The sequence below is a fragment of the Hyla sarda genome, chromosome 6 (assembly GCF_029499605.1).
Source record: "Hyla sarda isolate aHylSar1 chromosome 6, aHylSar1.hap1, whole genome shotgun sequence".
Classification (NCBI taxonomy): Eukaryota; Metazoa; Chordata; class Amphibia; order Anura; family Hylidae; genus Hyla; species Hyla sarda.
The window spans coordinates 149,134,982-149,153,118 of NC_079194.1; the positions used below are offsets into that span (position 1 = coordinate 149,134,982).

The following is an 18,137-nucleotide window of genomic DNA, read 5'->3' on the forward strand; positions in this document are numbered from 1 at the left end:
GTGTGACCTCTCTTACAGTAGAGGGCTCTATAGTGTGACCTCTCTTACAGTAGAGTGCTCTATAGTGTGACCTCTCTTACAGTAGAGTGCTCTATAGTGTGACCTCTCTTACAGTAGAGGGCTCTATAGTGTGACTGCTCTTCCAGTAGAGGGCTCTATAGTGTGACTGCTCTTCCAGTAGAGGGCTCTATAGTGTGACCTAGAGTGCTCTATAGTGTGACCTCTCTTACAGTAGAGGGCTCTATAGTGTGACTGCTCTTACAGTAGAGGGCACTATAGTGTGACTTCTCTTACAGTAGAGTGCTCTATAGTGTGACCTCTCTTACAGTAGAGAGCTCTATAGTGTGACCTCTCTTACAGTAGAGAGCTCTATAGTGTGACCTCTCTTACAGTAGAGGGCTCTATAGTGTAGCTGCTCTTACAGTAGAGGGCTCTATAATGTGACCTCTCTTACAGTAGAGGGCTCTATAGTGTGACTGCTCTTACAGTAGAGGGCTCTATAGTGTGACTGCTCTTACAGTAGAGGGCTCTATAGTGTGACCTCTCTTACAGTAGAGAGCTCTATAGTGTGACCTCTCTTACAGTAGAATGCTCTATAGTGTGACTGCTCTTTCAGTAGAGAGCTCTATAGTGTGACTGCTCTTACAGTAGAGGGCTCTATAGTGTGACTGCTCTTACAGCAGAGAGTTCTATAGTGTGACTGCTCTTACAGTAGAGAGCTCTATAGTGTGACTGCTCTTACAGTAGAGGGCTCTATAGTGTGACCTCTCTTACTGTAGAGAGTTCTATAGTGTGACTGCTCTTACAGTAGAGGGCTCTATAGTGTGACTGCTCTTACAGTAGAGGGCTCTATAGTGTGCCTGCTCTTACAGTAGAGGGCTCTATAGTGTGCCTGCTCTTACAGTAGAGGGCTCTATAGTGTGACTTCTCTTACAGTAGAGGGCTCTATAGTGTGTCTGCTCTTACAGTAGAGGGCTCTATAGTGTGACCTCTCTTACAGTAGAGTGCTCTATAGTGTGACCTCTCACAGTAGAGTGCTCTATAGTGTGACCTCTCTTACAGTAGAGGGCTCTATAGTGTGACTGCTCTTCCAGTAGCGGGCACTATAGTGTGACCTAGAGTGCTCTATAGTGTGACCTGTCTTACAGTAGAGTGCTCTATAGTGTGACCTCTCTTACAGTAGAGTGCTCTATAGTGTGACCTCTCTTACAGTAGAGTGATCTATAGTGTGACCTCTCTTACAGTAGAGAGCTCTATAGTGTGACCTCTCTTACAGTAGAGGGCTCTATAGTGTAGCTGCTCTTACAGTAGAGGGCTCTATAGTGTGACCTCTCTTACAGTAGAGGGCTCTATAGTGTAGCTGCTCTTACAGTAGAGGGCTCTATAGTGTGACCTCTCTTACAGTAGAGTGCTCTATAGTTTGACCTCTCTTACAGTAGATGGCTCTATAGTGTGACTGCTCTTACAGTAGAGGGCTCTATAGTGTGACTTCTCTTACAGTAGAGGGCTCTATAGTGTGACTGCTCTTACAGTAGAGGGCTCTATAGTGTGTCTGCTCTTACAGTAGAGGGCTCTATAGTGTGACTGCTCTTACAGTAGAGAGCTCTACAGTGTGACTGCTCTTACAGTAGAGGGCTCTATAGTGTGACCTCTCTTACAGTAGAGTGCTCTATAGTGTGACCTCTCACAGTAGGGTGCTCTATAGTGTGACCTCTCTTACAGTAGAGGGCTCTATAGTGTGACTGCTCTTCCAGTAGAGGGCTCTATAGTGTGACCTAGAGTGCTCTATAGTGTGACCTGTCTTACAGTAGAGTGCTCTATAGTGTGACCTCTCTTACAGTAGAGTGCTCTATAGTGTGACCTCTCTTACAGTAGAGTGATCTATAGTGTGACCTCTCTTACAGTAGAGAGCTCTATAGTGTGACCTCTATTACAGTAGAGGGCTCTATAGTGTAGCTGCTCTTACAGTAGAGGGCTCTATAGTGTGACCTCTCTTACAGTAGAGGGCTCTATAGTGTAGCTGCTCTTACAGTAGAGGGCTCTATAGTGTGACTGCTCTTCCAGTAGAGGGCTCTATAGTGTGACCTAGAGTGCTCTATAGTGTGACCTGTCTTACAGTAGAGTGCTCTATAGTGTGACCTCTCTTACAGTAGAGTGCTCTATAGTGTGACCTCTCTTACAGTAGAGAGCTCTATAGTGTGACCTCTCTTACAGTAGAGGGCTCTATAGTGTAGCTGCTCTTACAGTAGAGGGCTCTATAGTGTGACCTCTCTTACAGTAGAGTGCTCTATAGTTTGACCTCTCTTACAGTAGAGGGCTCTATAGTGTGACTGCTCTTACAGTAGAGGGCTCTATAGTGTGTCTGCTCTTACAGTAGAGGGCTCTATAGTGTGACTGCTCTTACAGTAGAGAGCTCTATAGTGTGACCTCTCTTACAGTAGAGTGCTCTATAGTGTGACCTCTCACAGTAGAGTGCTCTATAGTGTGACCTCTCTTACAGTAGAGGGCTCTATAGTGTGACTGCTCTTCCAGTAGAGGGCTCTATAGTGTGCCTGCTCTTACAGTAGAGGACTCTATAGTGTGGCTGCTCTTACAGTAGAGGGCTCTATAGTGTGACTGCTCTTACAGTAGAGGGCTCTATAGTGTGACTGCTCTTACAGTAGAGAGCTCTATAGTGTGACTGCTCTTACAGTAGAAAGCTCTATAGTGTGACCGCTCTTACAGTAGAGAGCTCTATAGTGTGACCTCTCTTACAGTAGAGAGTTCTATAGTGTGACTGCTCTTACAGTAGAGAGTTCTATAGTGTGACATCTCTTACAGTAGAGGGCTCTATAGTGTGACCTCTCTTACAGTAGAGAGCTCTATAGTGTGACCTCTCTTACAGTAGAGGGCTCTATAGTGTGACTGCTCTTCCAGTACAGAGCTCCAGCTCCATAGTACAACCGTTGCCAGAGCAGTGACCGCTATCAAGTCTAAATAAACAATTTTTCTCATTTAAAATAGCAGATAGTTGCTAAGTAGAACGCTATATTCCTCTCACATAAACAGGTTATAGAACGGTTATAGGAGAACAATAAACAGTGCGTCCCCACAACAGAAGATGAGAAAATGCAAAAACCAATCATTAGTGCCCCCATCAATCACCTGTGCGCACTTCATTGTCTGCAGGCGCTGTCCAGGGTGCTTGCAGGTCACATTATGAGGTTATAATATACCCTGTACAGTGAAGTCTGTACGGGCCACACTTTTACTATTTATCTGCACATATTTATGTAATGAGACCCCCAAATATGTCCTGAACCCAGGATTCTCCCTCTTAACATTGGTTTAGAGACATTAAATATTTCCTACAAACACAGGCAATTTAAAATTACAACAGCATAATCTAGCAATATAAATATCAGAATTGAGGGAAGAAATTCTTCACAATACACAGGTATATAAGTATTCATACCTGTCTGCTAACACTTTCCTAAGGCTGGGTTCACACCACGTTTTTGCAATACAGTTACCGTATATACTCGAGTATAAGCCGACCCGAGTATAAGCTGAGGCCCCTAATTTCAACCCAAAATCCCAGGAAAAGCTATTGACTCGAGTATAAGCTTAGGGTGGGAAATACATCATCCCCCCCTGTCAGCATCCAGACCCCCGTCATTAACATCCTCATCATCATCATTATCGCCTGTCATCATCCAGACCCTCATCATCATCACCTGTCATCATCCCACACCCCCCCCCCTTCATCATCCCCTTGTCATCATCCCCTTGTAATCATCCCACACCCCCCTTCATCATCCCCTTGTCATCATCCCCACCCCCCTTCATCATCCCCTTGTAATCATCCCACACACCCCCTTCATCATCCCCTTGTCATCATCCCCACCCCCCTTCATCATCCCACACCCCCCCCTTCATCATCCTCTTGTCATCATCCGCCCTCAGTGGTCTTCAACCTGCGGACCTCCAGAGGTTTCAAAACTACAACTCCCAGCAAGCCCGGGCAGCCATCGGCTGTCCGGGCTTGCTGGGAGTTGTAGTTTTGAAACCTCCGGAGGTCCGCAGGTTGAAGACCACTGCGGCCTTCGACATCATCCAGCCCCCTCTCACCCCCTTTAGTTCTGTAAAGTACTCGCCTCCGCTCGGCGCTGGTCCGGTGCTGCAGGGCTGTCCGGTGAGGAGGTCGTCCGGTGGGATAGTGGTTCCGGGCTGCTATCTTCACCAGGGGCGCCTCTTCTCCGCGCTTCGGGCCCAGAATAGAGGCGTTGCCTTGACAATGACGCAGAAGTACGTTGGTAATGAACGTACCTCTGCGTCGTCGTCAAGGCAACGTGACTATTCTGGGGCCGGGCCCGAAGCGCTTAGAAGAGGCCTCCTCGGTGAAGATAGCAGCCCGGAACCACTATCCCACCGGACGACCTCCTCACCGGACAGTCCTGCAGCACCGGACCAGCGCCGAGCGGAGGCGAGTACTGTACAGAACTAAAGAGGGTGAGAGGGGGCTGGATGATGTCGAAGGCCGCAGTGGTCTTCAACCTGCGGACCTCCGGAGGTTTCAAAACTACAACTCCCAGCAAGCCCGGACAGCCGATGGCTGCCAGGGCTTGCTGGGAGTTGTAGTTTTGAAACCTCTGGAGGTCCGCAGGTTGAAGACCACTGCGGGTGGAGAGTTCACTCGCGTATAAGCCGAGGGGGGTGTTTTCAGCACGAAAAATCGTGCTGAAAAACTCGGCTTATACTCGAGAATATACGGTAGTTCCTGTATCAGGTTTTTAATTTAAAAAAAATTCCTCAAAACCTGACTAAACTGTATGAAAATGTGTGTACAAATTTTAATCCATATACGTTTTTTAAGAAATAAGTATACATTTTTCTTTTCATTCCATTATGAATAAAGTTTCACTTATTTGATTGAAGTCAAAAACCGTACGGTGCAAACTGGATGGAACCGTAGGGCTCCCATTGACTCCCATGTTTAAAAAAAAAAGTATACGTTTCAATACGGTTTTTCACCCGGACCAAAAACCGTGGTAGATTACGGTTTTGGGTACGGGTAAAAACTGACAAAACCGTACAGGATGCGAAATGGACACAACCAGATGCATCTTTTGGTATACGGTTTTCAATGGAGAGTCAATGCATACGGTTTTTAATGGAGAGTCAATGCATACAGTTTTCAATACTGTTTCGTACGGTTTTCAAATTGAAAACATATACGGGAACTGTAAAACGTGATGTGAACCCAGCCTAACAAACATTTCATACTTCTCTGCCAATACTACTGCCAATACTGTGTCTGGCTGTAAATGCATCATAGGGTATAGTATCAGGCAGCAAGGGTTAACCTGCCACTGAATTATCCTGGAAAGAAAGAAACTGATCTGATCTGCTGAGTACGGAATAGATATTGAACCAGTGCAGCATAACAGCATCCTACTGTGACACGTCAAGGAAATTTAGGAATCCCCCACAGGGTACAGTGTCTTACATGATATATCACAACTTATCACATTACAGTCGTTCATACATCTGGATATAAAGTATTGTGCAAACAGCACCACCTACTTGTAGTGCCTGGTTCTGCACGTTCCACATCCAAGCAAGATTCTTGGCTGGGTGGCTGAGCTGGGGGGTCTTTCCCTGTTTTGGGGTTGTGTTCAAGTTCTGGTACCTTGGATGCTGTGCTGTTGACTCCAGGAAATCGGGAAGCTGCGCTGTACTAAGGGAAACAAGACAAACACGTTATTAAAATATGATAATATTACCATAATATGAGCGAATGAAGCAAGAGAAAAATACAAGCTACAAGATACAAGCTGTTTTATCATATCTTTATATGGGACAACACTGAATGACACTCTACTACTGCCTAACAGTGTTTAAAGGGGTACTCCGGCCCTAATACATTTTATCCCCTATCCAAAGGATAAGGGATAAGATGTATGATCACGGGGGTCCCGCCGCTGGGGACCCCTGCAATCTGTCATTCTGCACCCACCTTTGTGGGCCATCACGCCCCCTCCCATAGACTTGCATTGATGGGGCGGGGCGTGACATCACATCTCCGCCCCGTGTACTCCGGCCACGTGGTCGTCACGCTTCACACTCGGAGCCTCCAGCGCTGCAGAGAGCTCACAGAGGTGGGTGCGGAATGACAGATCCCAGGATAGGGGATAAGATGTCTTAGGGCCAGAGTACCACTTTAATGTTGTGTCCCCTCAAAATAACTGAACGCCCTAAGGACATGCTGGGAGTTGTAGTTAAGCAACAGCTGGAGGCACACAACTATAACTCCCAGCATGTCCTTAGGCTGTCCACGCATGCTGGGAGTTGTAGTTATGCAACAGCTGGAGACACACTTTTTGCTTGAAATAAATAAAGGGTCATCTGTTTCATAACTACAACTCCCAGCATGCACGGACTGCCAAATTGCATTTTGGAAGTTGTAGTTTGGTCATTATCATATTGGAATTCTGCCCTGCAGCCCAGTCTCCAAAGGAAGGGGATCATGGTACTCCCTTTTGTTGCCAAGGTTGAGACATTGTTAAATTATTTTGAGGGGACAGTAAAATAAAACACTGATATACAGGCTGTGCACTCACTACTTTACATTGTAGCAGTGTTTTTTTGTTTTTTTTTCAAGTTGTCACATGAAAAGATACAAAGATTACACAAATTTGAGAGGTGTACTCACTTATATCGTATATACTGTATACAAAGTCATGAGGGGAAAAAAAGAACACCCTCTTTGAATGCTATGGTTTTACACATCAGGACATAATAAGAAAAAACTTTCTTCTTGGGTATGATGCTACAAGGGCATTTTCTGCCATTCCTCTCTGCGGATCGAGTGAAGTTCTGTCTGGTTGGCTGGGGACCATAGTGGAAGCTATTTTCAAGTCTCTCTATGTTACATTGATGTTACATTGGGGTCAAGTAAAGCCCTGGCTTGTCCCTAAACCACCCCTGTGTTGCATTGGCCCACATTTATCAATCTACCTGAAACCAAAATGGTCTGTTTTTGCCCATAACAACCAATCACAGCTTTCATATCTTAACAAGCTGTGGTAAAATGAAGCTGAGCTGTGAATGGCTGTTATGAGCAAAACCAGACAATTTTCGTGACTCTTTGGCCCAAAGCACTGTGGATCAGGTTTTCATTAAGAATATCTCTGTACTTTGCTCCATTCAGGTTTCCATAAACCCTGACCAGTTACTGTCCCAGCTGCTGAAAAACACTCTGTTACCACCATGCTTCACTGTAGTCATGGTATTGTGCCTTGTTTCTTCTACACATGACAACAAGTATTGATGCCAGGCCAGAGAGTCCTTTAGGTGCTTTCTTACTAACTTCAGGTGGGGGAATCAGTCATAGGTTGTAGGCTAGGTATCTACACAGGTTTTTTTCTGGTGTTTTTTTGTTTGTAAATTGCCTATGCAGTTTTTGAGCCAAAGTCAGAAGCGCATTCAAAAAGACTGGAAAATATAAAGGAAGGATTTACACTTCTCCTTCCTCATGGATCCACTTCTGACTTTGCCTCAAAAACTGCAATGGTAGTTTTCAAATTAATTCAAGAAAAAAACCTGTATGGAAACAGTTTTTTTTTGTAGTAAAAAGTTGCAAATTTTTGCCCAATGGTTCAAAAAGTTGAAAATTCTTCCGTATTGCATTTAGACTCATTAAGAAAACAACTTGTTAGCTTTTTGCAGTGGTTAAAGCTGCAAAAAGCTACTTGTATGTTTGCACAAAAATTTGCGACAATTTCTAACAACAGCCCAGACATGACTTAGCTTTTTAGTGTGTATAGAATAGTTTCTATTTTTTTTACAATGGGATAAAAAAAAATTGAAAAAAGGGGGGGGGGGGGGGGGGGGGGGGGGGAAATCACTAAATTCAAATGGTGTCCTGAAGTGAAATCTCAGGAAATGTGTAATTTCTGAGCAGAAATTGTGCCGGAGATCGATTCGGCGGCACTAGGACCGTGTGGACTACATTGCCGTCCCCATAGATGGCAATGCATTTCTGAGCAGAGCTCCCAAAATATCCACCCAAGTTCCCAAAATATCCACCCAGAAATGCATTACACTCTATGGGGGCAGCAATGCAGTCTGCTCGGTCCTAGCGCCGCCGGCTCGATCTCCAGCAGAAATTCTGCCCAGAAATTCTGAAGTGAACCCAGCCTGAAGCTCAGCTAGCATTACCACTGGTTTCTTGGTCAGGGCCGGTTCACACTACGATTTAGCAATATGGGAACCGTATCCCAGCGGGACCAGGCCCGTATGTAATTTCTCTAACCGTATGTTATTTCTCTAAACGGACCTAAAACCGGGGTATACTACGATTTTAGGTCCTGTCAAAAAACCTTTTATGAGGCAAAATTGAGCCGACCGGAGTCAGCATAGTGGAGCAGTTTTACTAAATGAAAAACATTTCAATGCCGGATATTGGTCTCATCTTTTTACTGAGGGAAGGAAAAGAAAAAACAATGAATTAGTCAAACAGACTTAGATACATAGAAATTTAAGGGGTCACCAAGGATTAGAAAAACAGAGTTAATTTTTTTCATAGAACTGCACCACATTTGTCTACAGGTTTGTGCAGGTTGGTTTTACAGCTCGGTTCCATTGAAGTGAATGGAGCCAAGATGTAATACCACAAACAACCTTGGACAGTTGTAGTCAGCTTGTGGAAGAAATTAGCTCCGTTTTGCTTTTGCTGGATACAGGGTTGTTGTCAGGGGGGTACAGCCAGACAGTTAGGGGGGCCCAGGCTCCCAGGGCCCCCACTGCACCCCCGCAGCACAGAAGGGTTGGACTGAAGGTGGGGCACTTCAACCTGAAAGGAGTTGTGGTTTTAAAACAGCTGGGAAACACTGATCTATCTATCCATCCATCCATATCTATCAATCTCATATCTATCTACCTACCTACCTATCTCTCATATCTACATATAGTTACATAGGTAGTACAGATGAAAAAAGACACATGTCGATCAAGTTCAAACAAAGAGATGAAGGGAAGGGGTAGGGGTGAATGAAGGGGATATTTTTCTGTTTATCTATCTCATATCTATCCATATATCTAATATCTATCTTTCTATCTCATATCTATCAATCTATCTAATATATATCTCATATCTATCAATCTATATCATATCTATCTATCTATCGCATATCTATGTAGCTATCTATCTCATATCTCTCTCTCTCATATCTATCTAATATCTATCTAATATCTATCTAATATCTATCTAATATCTATCTAATATCTATCTAATATCTATCTAATATCTATCTAATATCTATCTAATATCTATCTCTGTCATATCCAGGGGTGGGCAGACAGACAAGTCAGGCACCCAGGCACTGCACAAGAGCCCAGGCCTAAGAGGGGCCCGCCACTGCCAACACCTTTTTTTTTTTATTCCTTAAATCTACCTTCAGCCTACTCAGACGCCAGGCTGGGACAGAAAGGGGACCTGCTGCCAGCCCCTAACCCCAAGTCTAGCCCGCTTACCCCTGCCCCTACTCAAACGCTGGGATGGGCTCCAAGCCCTTTAATATCAGCACAGGGGCTGCCAGGGGTAGCCACTATCTACTGTGGGTACTATCTACTGGGAGCACTATCTACTGGGAGCATTACCTACCTGGGGGGGGGGGGGGGGGGGGGGGGCACTATCTACTGGCGGCAATACCTGCTTGGGGGCATTATCTACTACCTACTGGAGGAATTACCTATTAGGGGCATTATCTACTACCGACCTACCTGGGGACATTACCTAGATCTACTGGGAGCTTCTACCTTATAGTAGAAATTCCCTACCTTCCTACCTATTGAGGGCATTAGCTAATAGGAAAGGGGAAATTACCTACCCAGCACCACCCAATCCCCCTACCCTTCCCCCCCCCAGCCCAATTTCTCCCGATTCAGAAAACACCCCATATGGGGGTGAAAAGTGCTCCGCTGGCGCACTACAGGTCTCAGAAGAGAAGGAGTCACATTTGGCTTTTTGAAAGCAAATTTTGCTCTGGGGGCATGCCGCATTTAGGAAGCCCCTATGGTGCCAGAACAGCAAAAAAAAAAAAAAAAAAAACACATGGCATACCATTTTGGAAACTAGACCCCTTGGGGAATGTAACGAGGGGTTAAGTGAACCCTAATACCCCACAGGTGTTTCACGACTTTTGCATATGTAAAAAAAATAAAAAATTTTTACCTAAAATGCTTCTTTTCCCAAAAATTAAACATTTTTAAAAAGGGTAAAAGCAGAAAATACCCCCCAAAATTTGTAACACAATTTCTCCCGAGTACAGCGATACCCCATATGTGACCCTAAACTGTTGCCTTGAAATACAACAGGGCTCCAAAGTGAGAGCGCCATGCGCATTTGAGGCCTGAATTAGGGATTGCATAGGGGTGGACAAAGGGGTATTCTACGCCAGTGATTCCCAAACAGGGGGCCTCCAGCTGTTGTAATACTCCCAGCATGCCTGGACAGTCAGTGGCTATCTGGTAATACTGGGAGTAGTTGTTTTGCAACAGCTGGAGGCTCCTTTTGGAAACAGTGGCGTACCAGACGTTTTTAATTTTTATTGGGGAGGGGAGGGGGGCTGTGTGGAGGTATGTGTATATGTAGTGTTTTTTACTTTTTATTTTATTTTTTGTTAGTGTAGTGTTTTTAGGGTACAGTCGCACGGGCGGGGTTTCACAGTAGTTTCTCGCTGGCAGTTTGAGCTGCGGCAGAAAATTTGCCGCAGCTCAAACTTGCAGCCGGATACTTACTGTAAATCTCCGCCCATGTGAGTGTACCCTGTACGTTCACATTGGGGGGGGGGGGGGAGACATCCAGCTGTTGCAAAACTACAACTCCCAGCATGTACGGTCTATCAGTGCATGCTGGGAGTTGTAGTTTTGCAACAGCTGGAGGCACACTGGTTGTGAAACACCGAGTTTGGTAACAAACTCAGTGTTTTGCAACCAGTGTGCCTTCAGCTGTTGCAAAAGCTACAACCCCCAGCATGTACGGACAGCGGAAGGGCATGCTGGGTCTTGTAGTTATGCAACAGCTGGAGGCATACTACTTTGGCTGGGGATGCTGGGGATTGCAGTTATGCAACAGCTGGAGACACACTGGTTTGCTACTTAACTCAGTGTGCCTTCAGCTGTTGCAAAACTACAACTGTATGCAGAGGACTGCGGCGGATTTGGTGGATTACGGCGATTAACTATTTTTTTCTTTTAATAAAATGGCTATGGAGGACTGTGGGGGAGTATTTTTTTTAAACAAAATAATTTTTCCAATTTGTCGTGTTTTATTAAAATTGAATTTTCAGGCTTGGTAGTGGAAGCAGTCTTATTGACGGAATCCATTACTAAGCCGGGCTTAGAGTTAGCCCCAAAAACAGCTAGCGCTAACCCCAAATTATTACCCCGGTACCCACTGCCACAGGGGTGCCAGGAAGAGCCGGTACCAACAGGCCCGAAGCACCAAAATGGTGCTCCTCGGCCTAGGCAGTAACAAGCTGGTGTTATTTAGGCTGGGGAGGGGCAGTAACAATGGTGCTCGCCTACCCTGGTAACATCAGGCTGTTGCTGCTTCGTTGGTATCTGGCTGAGAATAAAAATACGAGGAACCCTGTGTTTTTTATTTTTTTTTTATGGGGAAAAAAAACACATAGGGTTCCCCGTATTTTTATTCTCAGCCAGATATCAACGAAGCAGCAACAGCCTGATGTTACCAGGGTGGGCGAGGACCATTGTTACTGGCTCTCCCCAGCCTAAATAACAACAGCCTGTTACTGCCTAGGCCCAGGAGTGCCATTTTTGACGATTCGGGCCTGTTGGTTCTGGCTCTTCCCGGCACCCCTGTGGCGGTGGAAACCGGGGCAATAATTGGGGGTTAACATTGGCTGTTTTTGGGGCTAACGCTAAGCCCGGCTTAGAAATGGATTCCTTCTATAAGACTGCTTCCACTACTAAGCCTGAAAATTCAATTTAAAAGAAACATGGCACATTGGAAAAAATTATTTTATAAAAAAAAAAAAAAACACCCACAGCCCTCATTAGCCATTTTATTAAAAGAAAAAAAATCTAGTTCATCGTCGTAATCCACTGAATCTGCCGCAATCCCCTGCATACACGGATCTGAAACAAGAAGAAAAAAGAAACACAAAAAATGGTTTAGGACATTTTTGGTGCTCTCCGCTGGGGAGAGAGCCCAAAATGCTATGTCTTCCCAAACAGAGAGCCTCCAATTGTTGCAAAACTACAACTCCCAGCATACCCAGACAGCCTTTATCTGTCTGGGCATGCTGGGAGTTGTAGTTTAACAACAGCTTCTGTCTCCCTGTCTGGGAAGACACTTGCAGAAGGGTCTGTTCACATTATACAAAACGTACAATGGGAACAGAGCCTCATACTTTGCACTCCCATCTGTAGCTCCGTCCTCAAATAATAATGTCATCACTAGGGGGCGGAGCTATACAGATAGCTGTAAATTCTGTATAAGTTAACTCAGTGTAAGTTAACCCTTTCCTTGCTGGGCTGGCGCATAGAGCACAGCTCAGCAAGGGGTTAACTGAGCCAGCAATGTGTATACTGTATACACATTGCAGGCTCACTATAAGTTCTTGCTGGTCAGTAGATATACAACGTATATCTACTGCTCAGCATCAGCTGTTCTCCCGGCTCTGTAGCTGCAGCACAGCTGAGTCCCGAAATTCACATCAGGAGGATCGCAACAGGTGTCAAGAGTGACATCTGCTGTGATCTGTCCCTTACTGCTAGTACTACTGCTCCCAACATGGAGCACACTCTGCTCCATGCTGGGAGTTGTAGTACCTGTACTAATAGATGGATCGCAGTGGGTGTAATATCTGACACCCATTGTGATCTGTATATTAATGCAGGTACTACAGTTCCCAGCATGGAGCTGAGTGTGCTCCATGTTGGAAGCAGTAGTGCCTGCAGCTAAGGACAGGTCGCAGTGAATGTCACTCCTGACACACGCTGTGATCGTCCTGTATAATGTATAGATGCGGCTGGCAGCTCTTCTCTGGTGCCCTGCACTGCCATATATACACACACACACCTATTCATATTTCCCACAGAGAGTTCTAATTGGCTGGAACCATCTGTCCAATCCCAGCTCTATGCGGGAAATATGAATCTGTGATGTGAATAACTTCCCATCGCAGAACAAAGTGCAGAATCGTGCAGAAGAGCGGTTGGCCGCCTGCATCTATACATTATACAGGAGGATCGCAACAGGTGTCAGAAGTTACACCCCGGGTGATCTGTCTATTAGTACAGGTCAGGAACAGTCTTTTCCATGCTGGGAGTAGTAATACAACTTAAAAATGTTTAATAAAGCGCGTGTCTTTTTTTCGTTATTTTTTTTAAACACATTATTAAAATACATTACTAATAAAAAGTTTAACAAAATAAATTTTTAAAAATATGTTATTTTTACATTTAAATTGCCCCTTTCTACATTTTTATTATTGCCGGCTACATTTTTAGTTCCCTGCCCGCTCACATAAATTGATCCCTGTTTAAAAAAAGTTTATAAAAAAATATAAATTTCGTTAAATACTATTTTTTCCATCACTACTGTATCTTTTTTTTTTTTTTTTTTTTTTTTAAAGGTACCCTACAAAATGTTAATAAAAAAGGTATCTCCAAGTCCCAAAAAAAACCCACATGGCGCTTTTCTTTGCATTTTTTTCACTCTCATAGACTTCAATGGGGAGGAAAACGCCAAGATTTTCCTCCCAAAAAACGCTTACGTTTCAACAAGAGGTTGTTTTTGAAAAAGTGCCAAGGAGCCAAAAATAGCTGAAAAAACACCAAAAGAATAAAAAAAAACACCTAACTGAAAAACGTTAAGTGGATATGGCATTTTGCAGTTCCCTATTGACTTGCAGCTAAACATCTGGCTGCAACGTTTTTTTTACCAAAAAAAAAACGCAATGCGGCAGAATGGGCATTTTTGTAAAACAAAATTTTTTTTTAAAACTTAGTGGAAACCTATCCTAATAGTAGCCTCAATATACAGGATTTGGTCAGTAACTGTATGATGGTAATATGTATTGTGCTAATATTTTGTCCTTCCTTCCTCATTAAACTAAAGGGCAGTTGTTTTTCCTAGACCCTGGAGGCAGTCTCGGGGCGGGCGAGGCCTTGAGCTGTGAAAGGGGCCCAAAAACTTTTGATGGCAGCCCTGGCTTGAGAATCTCTTTGGGGGACATTTATCAATGTTTGCTTATGTATTCCTTTTTTTAGTTATTTTTTTCTTACTATTTTTTTGCTTATGTGCGACTTATTTATCAACTGCTTTCAGCCTGGTGATAAATTTCGTTCACTTAAGCACTTTGAGGGAGATTTATCAAAACCTGTGCAGAGGAAAAGTTGCCCAGTTGCCCATAGCAACCAATCAGATCGCTTCTTTCATTTTGCAGAGGCTTTGTTAAAAATGAAAGAAGCAAGCTGATTGGTTGCTATGGGCAACTGGGCAACTTTTCCTCTGGACAGGTTTTGATAAATCTCCTCCTTTATTTTTTTTTTTTGCTTTGGTAGTAGCTTTTTCTGCTCCATGTCTGAGCTGGAGTAAATTTAGTAGGTTTTTTCATGCGATGCGACTTTTTTGCGACTTTCGCACTTGATAAATCTCTGACCACTGAAAGTCAAAAATTACTTTTTGATTTGGTAAGCAAGATTTTTATTTTTTGCTTAGGATATTGAACATGCAAAAAGTCGCAGACAAAAAAGAGCGTAGTCGCACGTGCGACTTTTTTGCGACAATTTTAAGCAAAAAAAAAACGTCCTAAATGCTTTGATAAATGTCCCCCTTTAAGGCCGATCTGAGAGGACAGAAACAGTCAGGTTTATGTATACCAGCAAGATGAAGCCCAGTCACAACCAAAATGAACTTAAACCTTATCCTTACTGAGCCCCTAGAAACAGAAATGCATTTTGCTCCTTTTTAAAAACTGCATTTTCAGTATTTGAATTTGTATTCCAGGATTTGCTTGTCTTCAGGTGAAATTGGAGAACTTGCTTAGATTCTCACATGTTTTTCATGATGTTTGAGTTTGAGTATCATGTTATGGGCAGATTATTTATCATTATAAAAGGACATATTCCATACTCCATTTTCATTTCAATTTTTCCCCAGGCCCTCCAATCTCTATCCCTATGTACAAGAACATACAGTCATGGCCGTAAATGTTGGCACCCCTGAAATTTTTAAAGAAAATTAAGTATTTCTCACAGAAAAGGACTGCAGTAACACATGTTTTGCTATACACGTTTGTTCACTTTGTGTGTATTGGAACTAAACCAAAAAAGGGAGGAAAAAAAGCAAATTGGACATAATGTCACACCAAACTCCAAAAATGGGCTGGACAAAATTGTTGGCACTCTTAACTTAATATTTGGTTGCACACCCTTTGGAAAAAATAACTGAAATCAATCACTTCCTATAACCATCAATAAGCTTCTTACACCTCTCAGCCGGAATGTTGGACCACTCTTCCTTTGCAAACTTCTCCAGGTCTCTCTTATTGGAAGGGCGCCTTATCCCAAAAGCAATTGTAAAATCTCTCCACAGGTGTTCAATGGAATTTAGATTTGGACTCATTGCTGGCCACTTCAGAACTCTCCAATCCTTTGTTGTCATCCATTTCTGGGTGCTTTCTGACGTATGTTTGGGGTCATTGTCCAGCTGCAAGACCCAAGATCTTGGATGCAAACAGAAAGCTTTCTGACACTGGGCTGTACAGTGCGACCCAAAATCCGTTGGTAATCCTCAGATTTCATGATGCCTTGCACACATTCAAGGCACCCAGTGCCAGAGGCAGCAAAACAACCCCAAAACATCATTGAATATCCACCCTATTTCACTGTAGGTACTGTGTTCTTTTCTTTGTAGACCTCATTCCGTTTTCGGTAAACAGTAGAATGATGTGCTTTACCAAAAAGCTCTATCTTGGTCTCATCTGTCCACAAGAGGTTTTCCCAGAAGGATTTTGGATTACTCAAGTTCATTTTGCCAAAATGTAGTCTTGCTTTTTTATGTCTCTGTGTCAGCAGTGGGGTCCTCCTGCCATACCGTTTAATTTAACCCCTTAAGGACATACGCCGTAAACGTACGGCGCTGCATAGTGTCACTTAGCGCACAGCGCCATACATTTGCTGAAGCTTCATTCCTGGCGGGTTCTAGCGGCTGTCAGCAGCCACGATCAGAAATCAGAAATTGCGTTGATGTCGGCCATTAACCACTCAGATGCCGTGATCAATACAGATCACGGCATCTGCGGCAGTGCGGCACTGATAATGGCTGATCTGATCTCCTGTGGCACTGCCGCGGGGATCAGATCAGCCAAGATGGAGGTCGGAGGTCCCCTCATCTGCCTCCATCTATTCTCCCGGGGTCTTATGCACTGATCTGCCTTTTAGCAGACCAGAGCAGAAGATCGCCGATACTACTAATCAGTGCTTTGCCCTATGCATAGCACCCAACAGTATTAGCAATCTAATGATTACTATGAATAGTCCCCTATGGGGACATTAAAAGTGTAAAATAAATGTAAAAAAAAAAAGTTTTCCCCATATTAATACAAAAAAAGAGTAAAAAAAAGATAAATAATAAACATATTTGATATCACCGTGTGCGTAAATGTCCGAACTATCAATATATAATGTTAATGATCCTGTACGGCGAATATCGTAAACGTAACATTTTTTTTTAAGTCATAAATTTCTGCTTTTTTGTCACATCAAACTGCAAAAAAATTTTATAATAAGCGATCAAAAAAGTAGAACTGGTCACGCAAATTACAAGCCCTCATATGGGTCTGGGAATGGAAATATAAAAGAGTTATGAATTTTAGAAGGCAAGGAGGAAAAAACGAAAACAAGAATAAAATTGGCTGTGTCCTTAAAGTCATAATGGGCTTTGTCCTTGGAACTTGTTTGGGGCTGCTTATCCACAATCCGGACTATCCTGCGTTGACAGCTTTCATCAATTTTTCTCTTCCGTCCATACCCAGGAAGATTAGCTACAGTGCCATGGGTTGCAAACTTCTTGATAAATGTTGTGCACTGTGGACAAAGGCAAATTTAGATCTCTGGAGATGGACTTGTAACCTTGAGATTGTTGATATTTTTCCACAATTTTGGTTCTCAAGTCCTCAGACAGTTCTCTTCTCCTCTTTCTGTTGTCCATGCTTAGTGTGGCACACAATGCAAAGACTAAGTGAACTTCTCTCCTTTTTATCTGCTTTCAGGTGTGATTTTTATATTGCCCACATGTGTATAGCAAAACATGTGTTACTGCAATCCTTTTCTGTGAGAAATACTCTATTTTCTAGAAATAATTCAGGGGTGCCAACATTTATGGCCATGACTGTAACTACTAATAGTGGCCCTTATCTACAGGAATGCAACTGCTATTAAAATCCCTAGAACTCATCTAGAGGGGACAGTATTGCAGGTGGAAGAGTTACTGTATGTGTCTTTGTTTACCCCTGTAGTGTGAAGGTAAGGCTTGCGCTGCCCCTAGAGGTGCAGTTAGGTAACATTCCTCCTCATCATCACTGCACTGGCAGCTGTTCTCTGTTAATGTCCCTGTGAAATCTGACCCATATTACACATTACAGGGAGCTGCTGGCAGAATCACTTGTGTGAGTGCAGTGCCAGATAACGGGTTTAATGATGTCCCTGTGACCAAGCTGAGTTAATATTCGGAGGGGAGCAAGCAGCTGGTGACCTTTGTCCCTTGGAGATTTGCTGGCTGTGTACAGGGGATCAGCTATGTATAATATCAGGCATTATCCACCTCACATACTGCTGTCAGCAGCGCCAGGTCCGCTTATCTCTGATGTCAAGCACCAGAAATCCTCCCCTCAGTCCTGCAGCCGCCATTCATAGCATAAAAATGGTAAAAAGATGTATATGTATCTGCTTCTCTACAATGTAAGGCCTGCGAGACCCAGCAAAGTCTAAATATATAAAAAGGCACATTAATCAAACCTTGTGCAGAGGAACAGTGGAGCAGTTGTCCATAACAACCAGATTCCAGCTTTTATTTTTCAGAGTATTTTCTACAATAAAAGCTGCAATCTGACTGGATGCAA

At 43.6% G+C, this 18,137-nt stretch overlaps 1 protein-coding gene across 3 annotated transcripts in view; it reads right to left on the reverse strand.

Moving 5' to 3' along the window:
- Window positions 1-18,137, reverse strand: part of GSE1 (Gse1 coiled-coil protein) — a 510,276-nt gene that overhangs the window by 326,453 nt on the left and 165,686 nt on the right. For all 3 annotated transcript variants that reach the window (XM_056525517.1, XM_056525516.1, XM_056525518.1), the window contains exon 2: window positions 5,566-5,719. In XM_056525517.1, coding sequence (XP_056381492.1) covers window positions 5,566-5,719 — 154 coding nt within the window. The remainder of the gene's footprint in view (window positions 1-5,565; window positions 5,720-18,137) is intronic.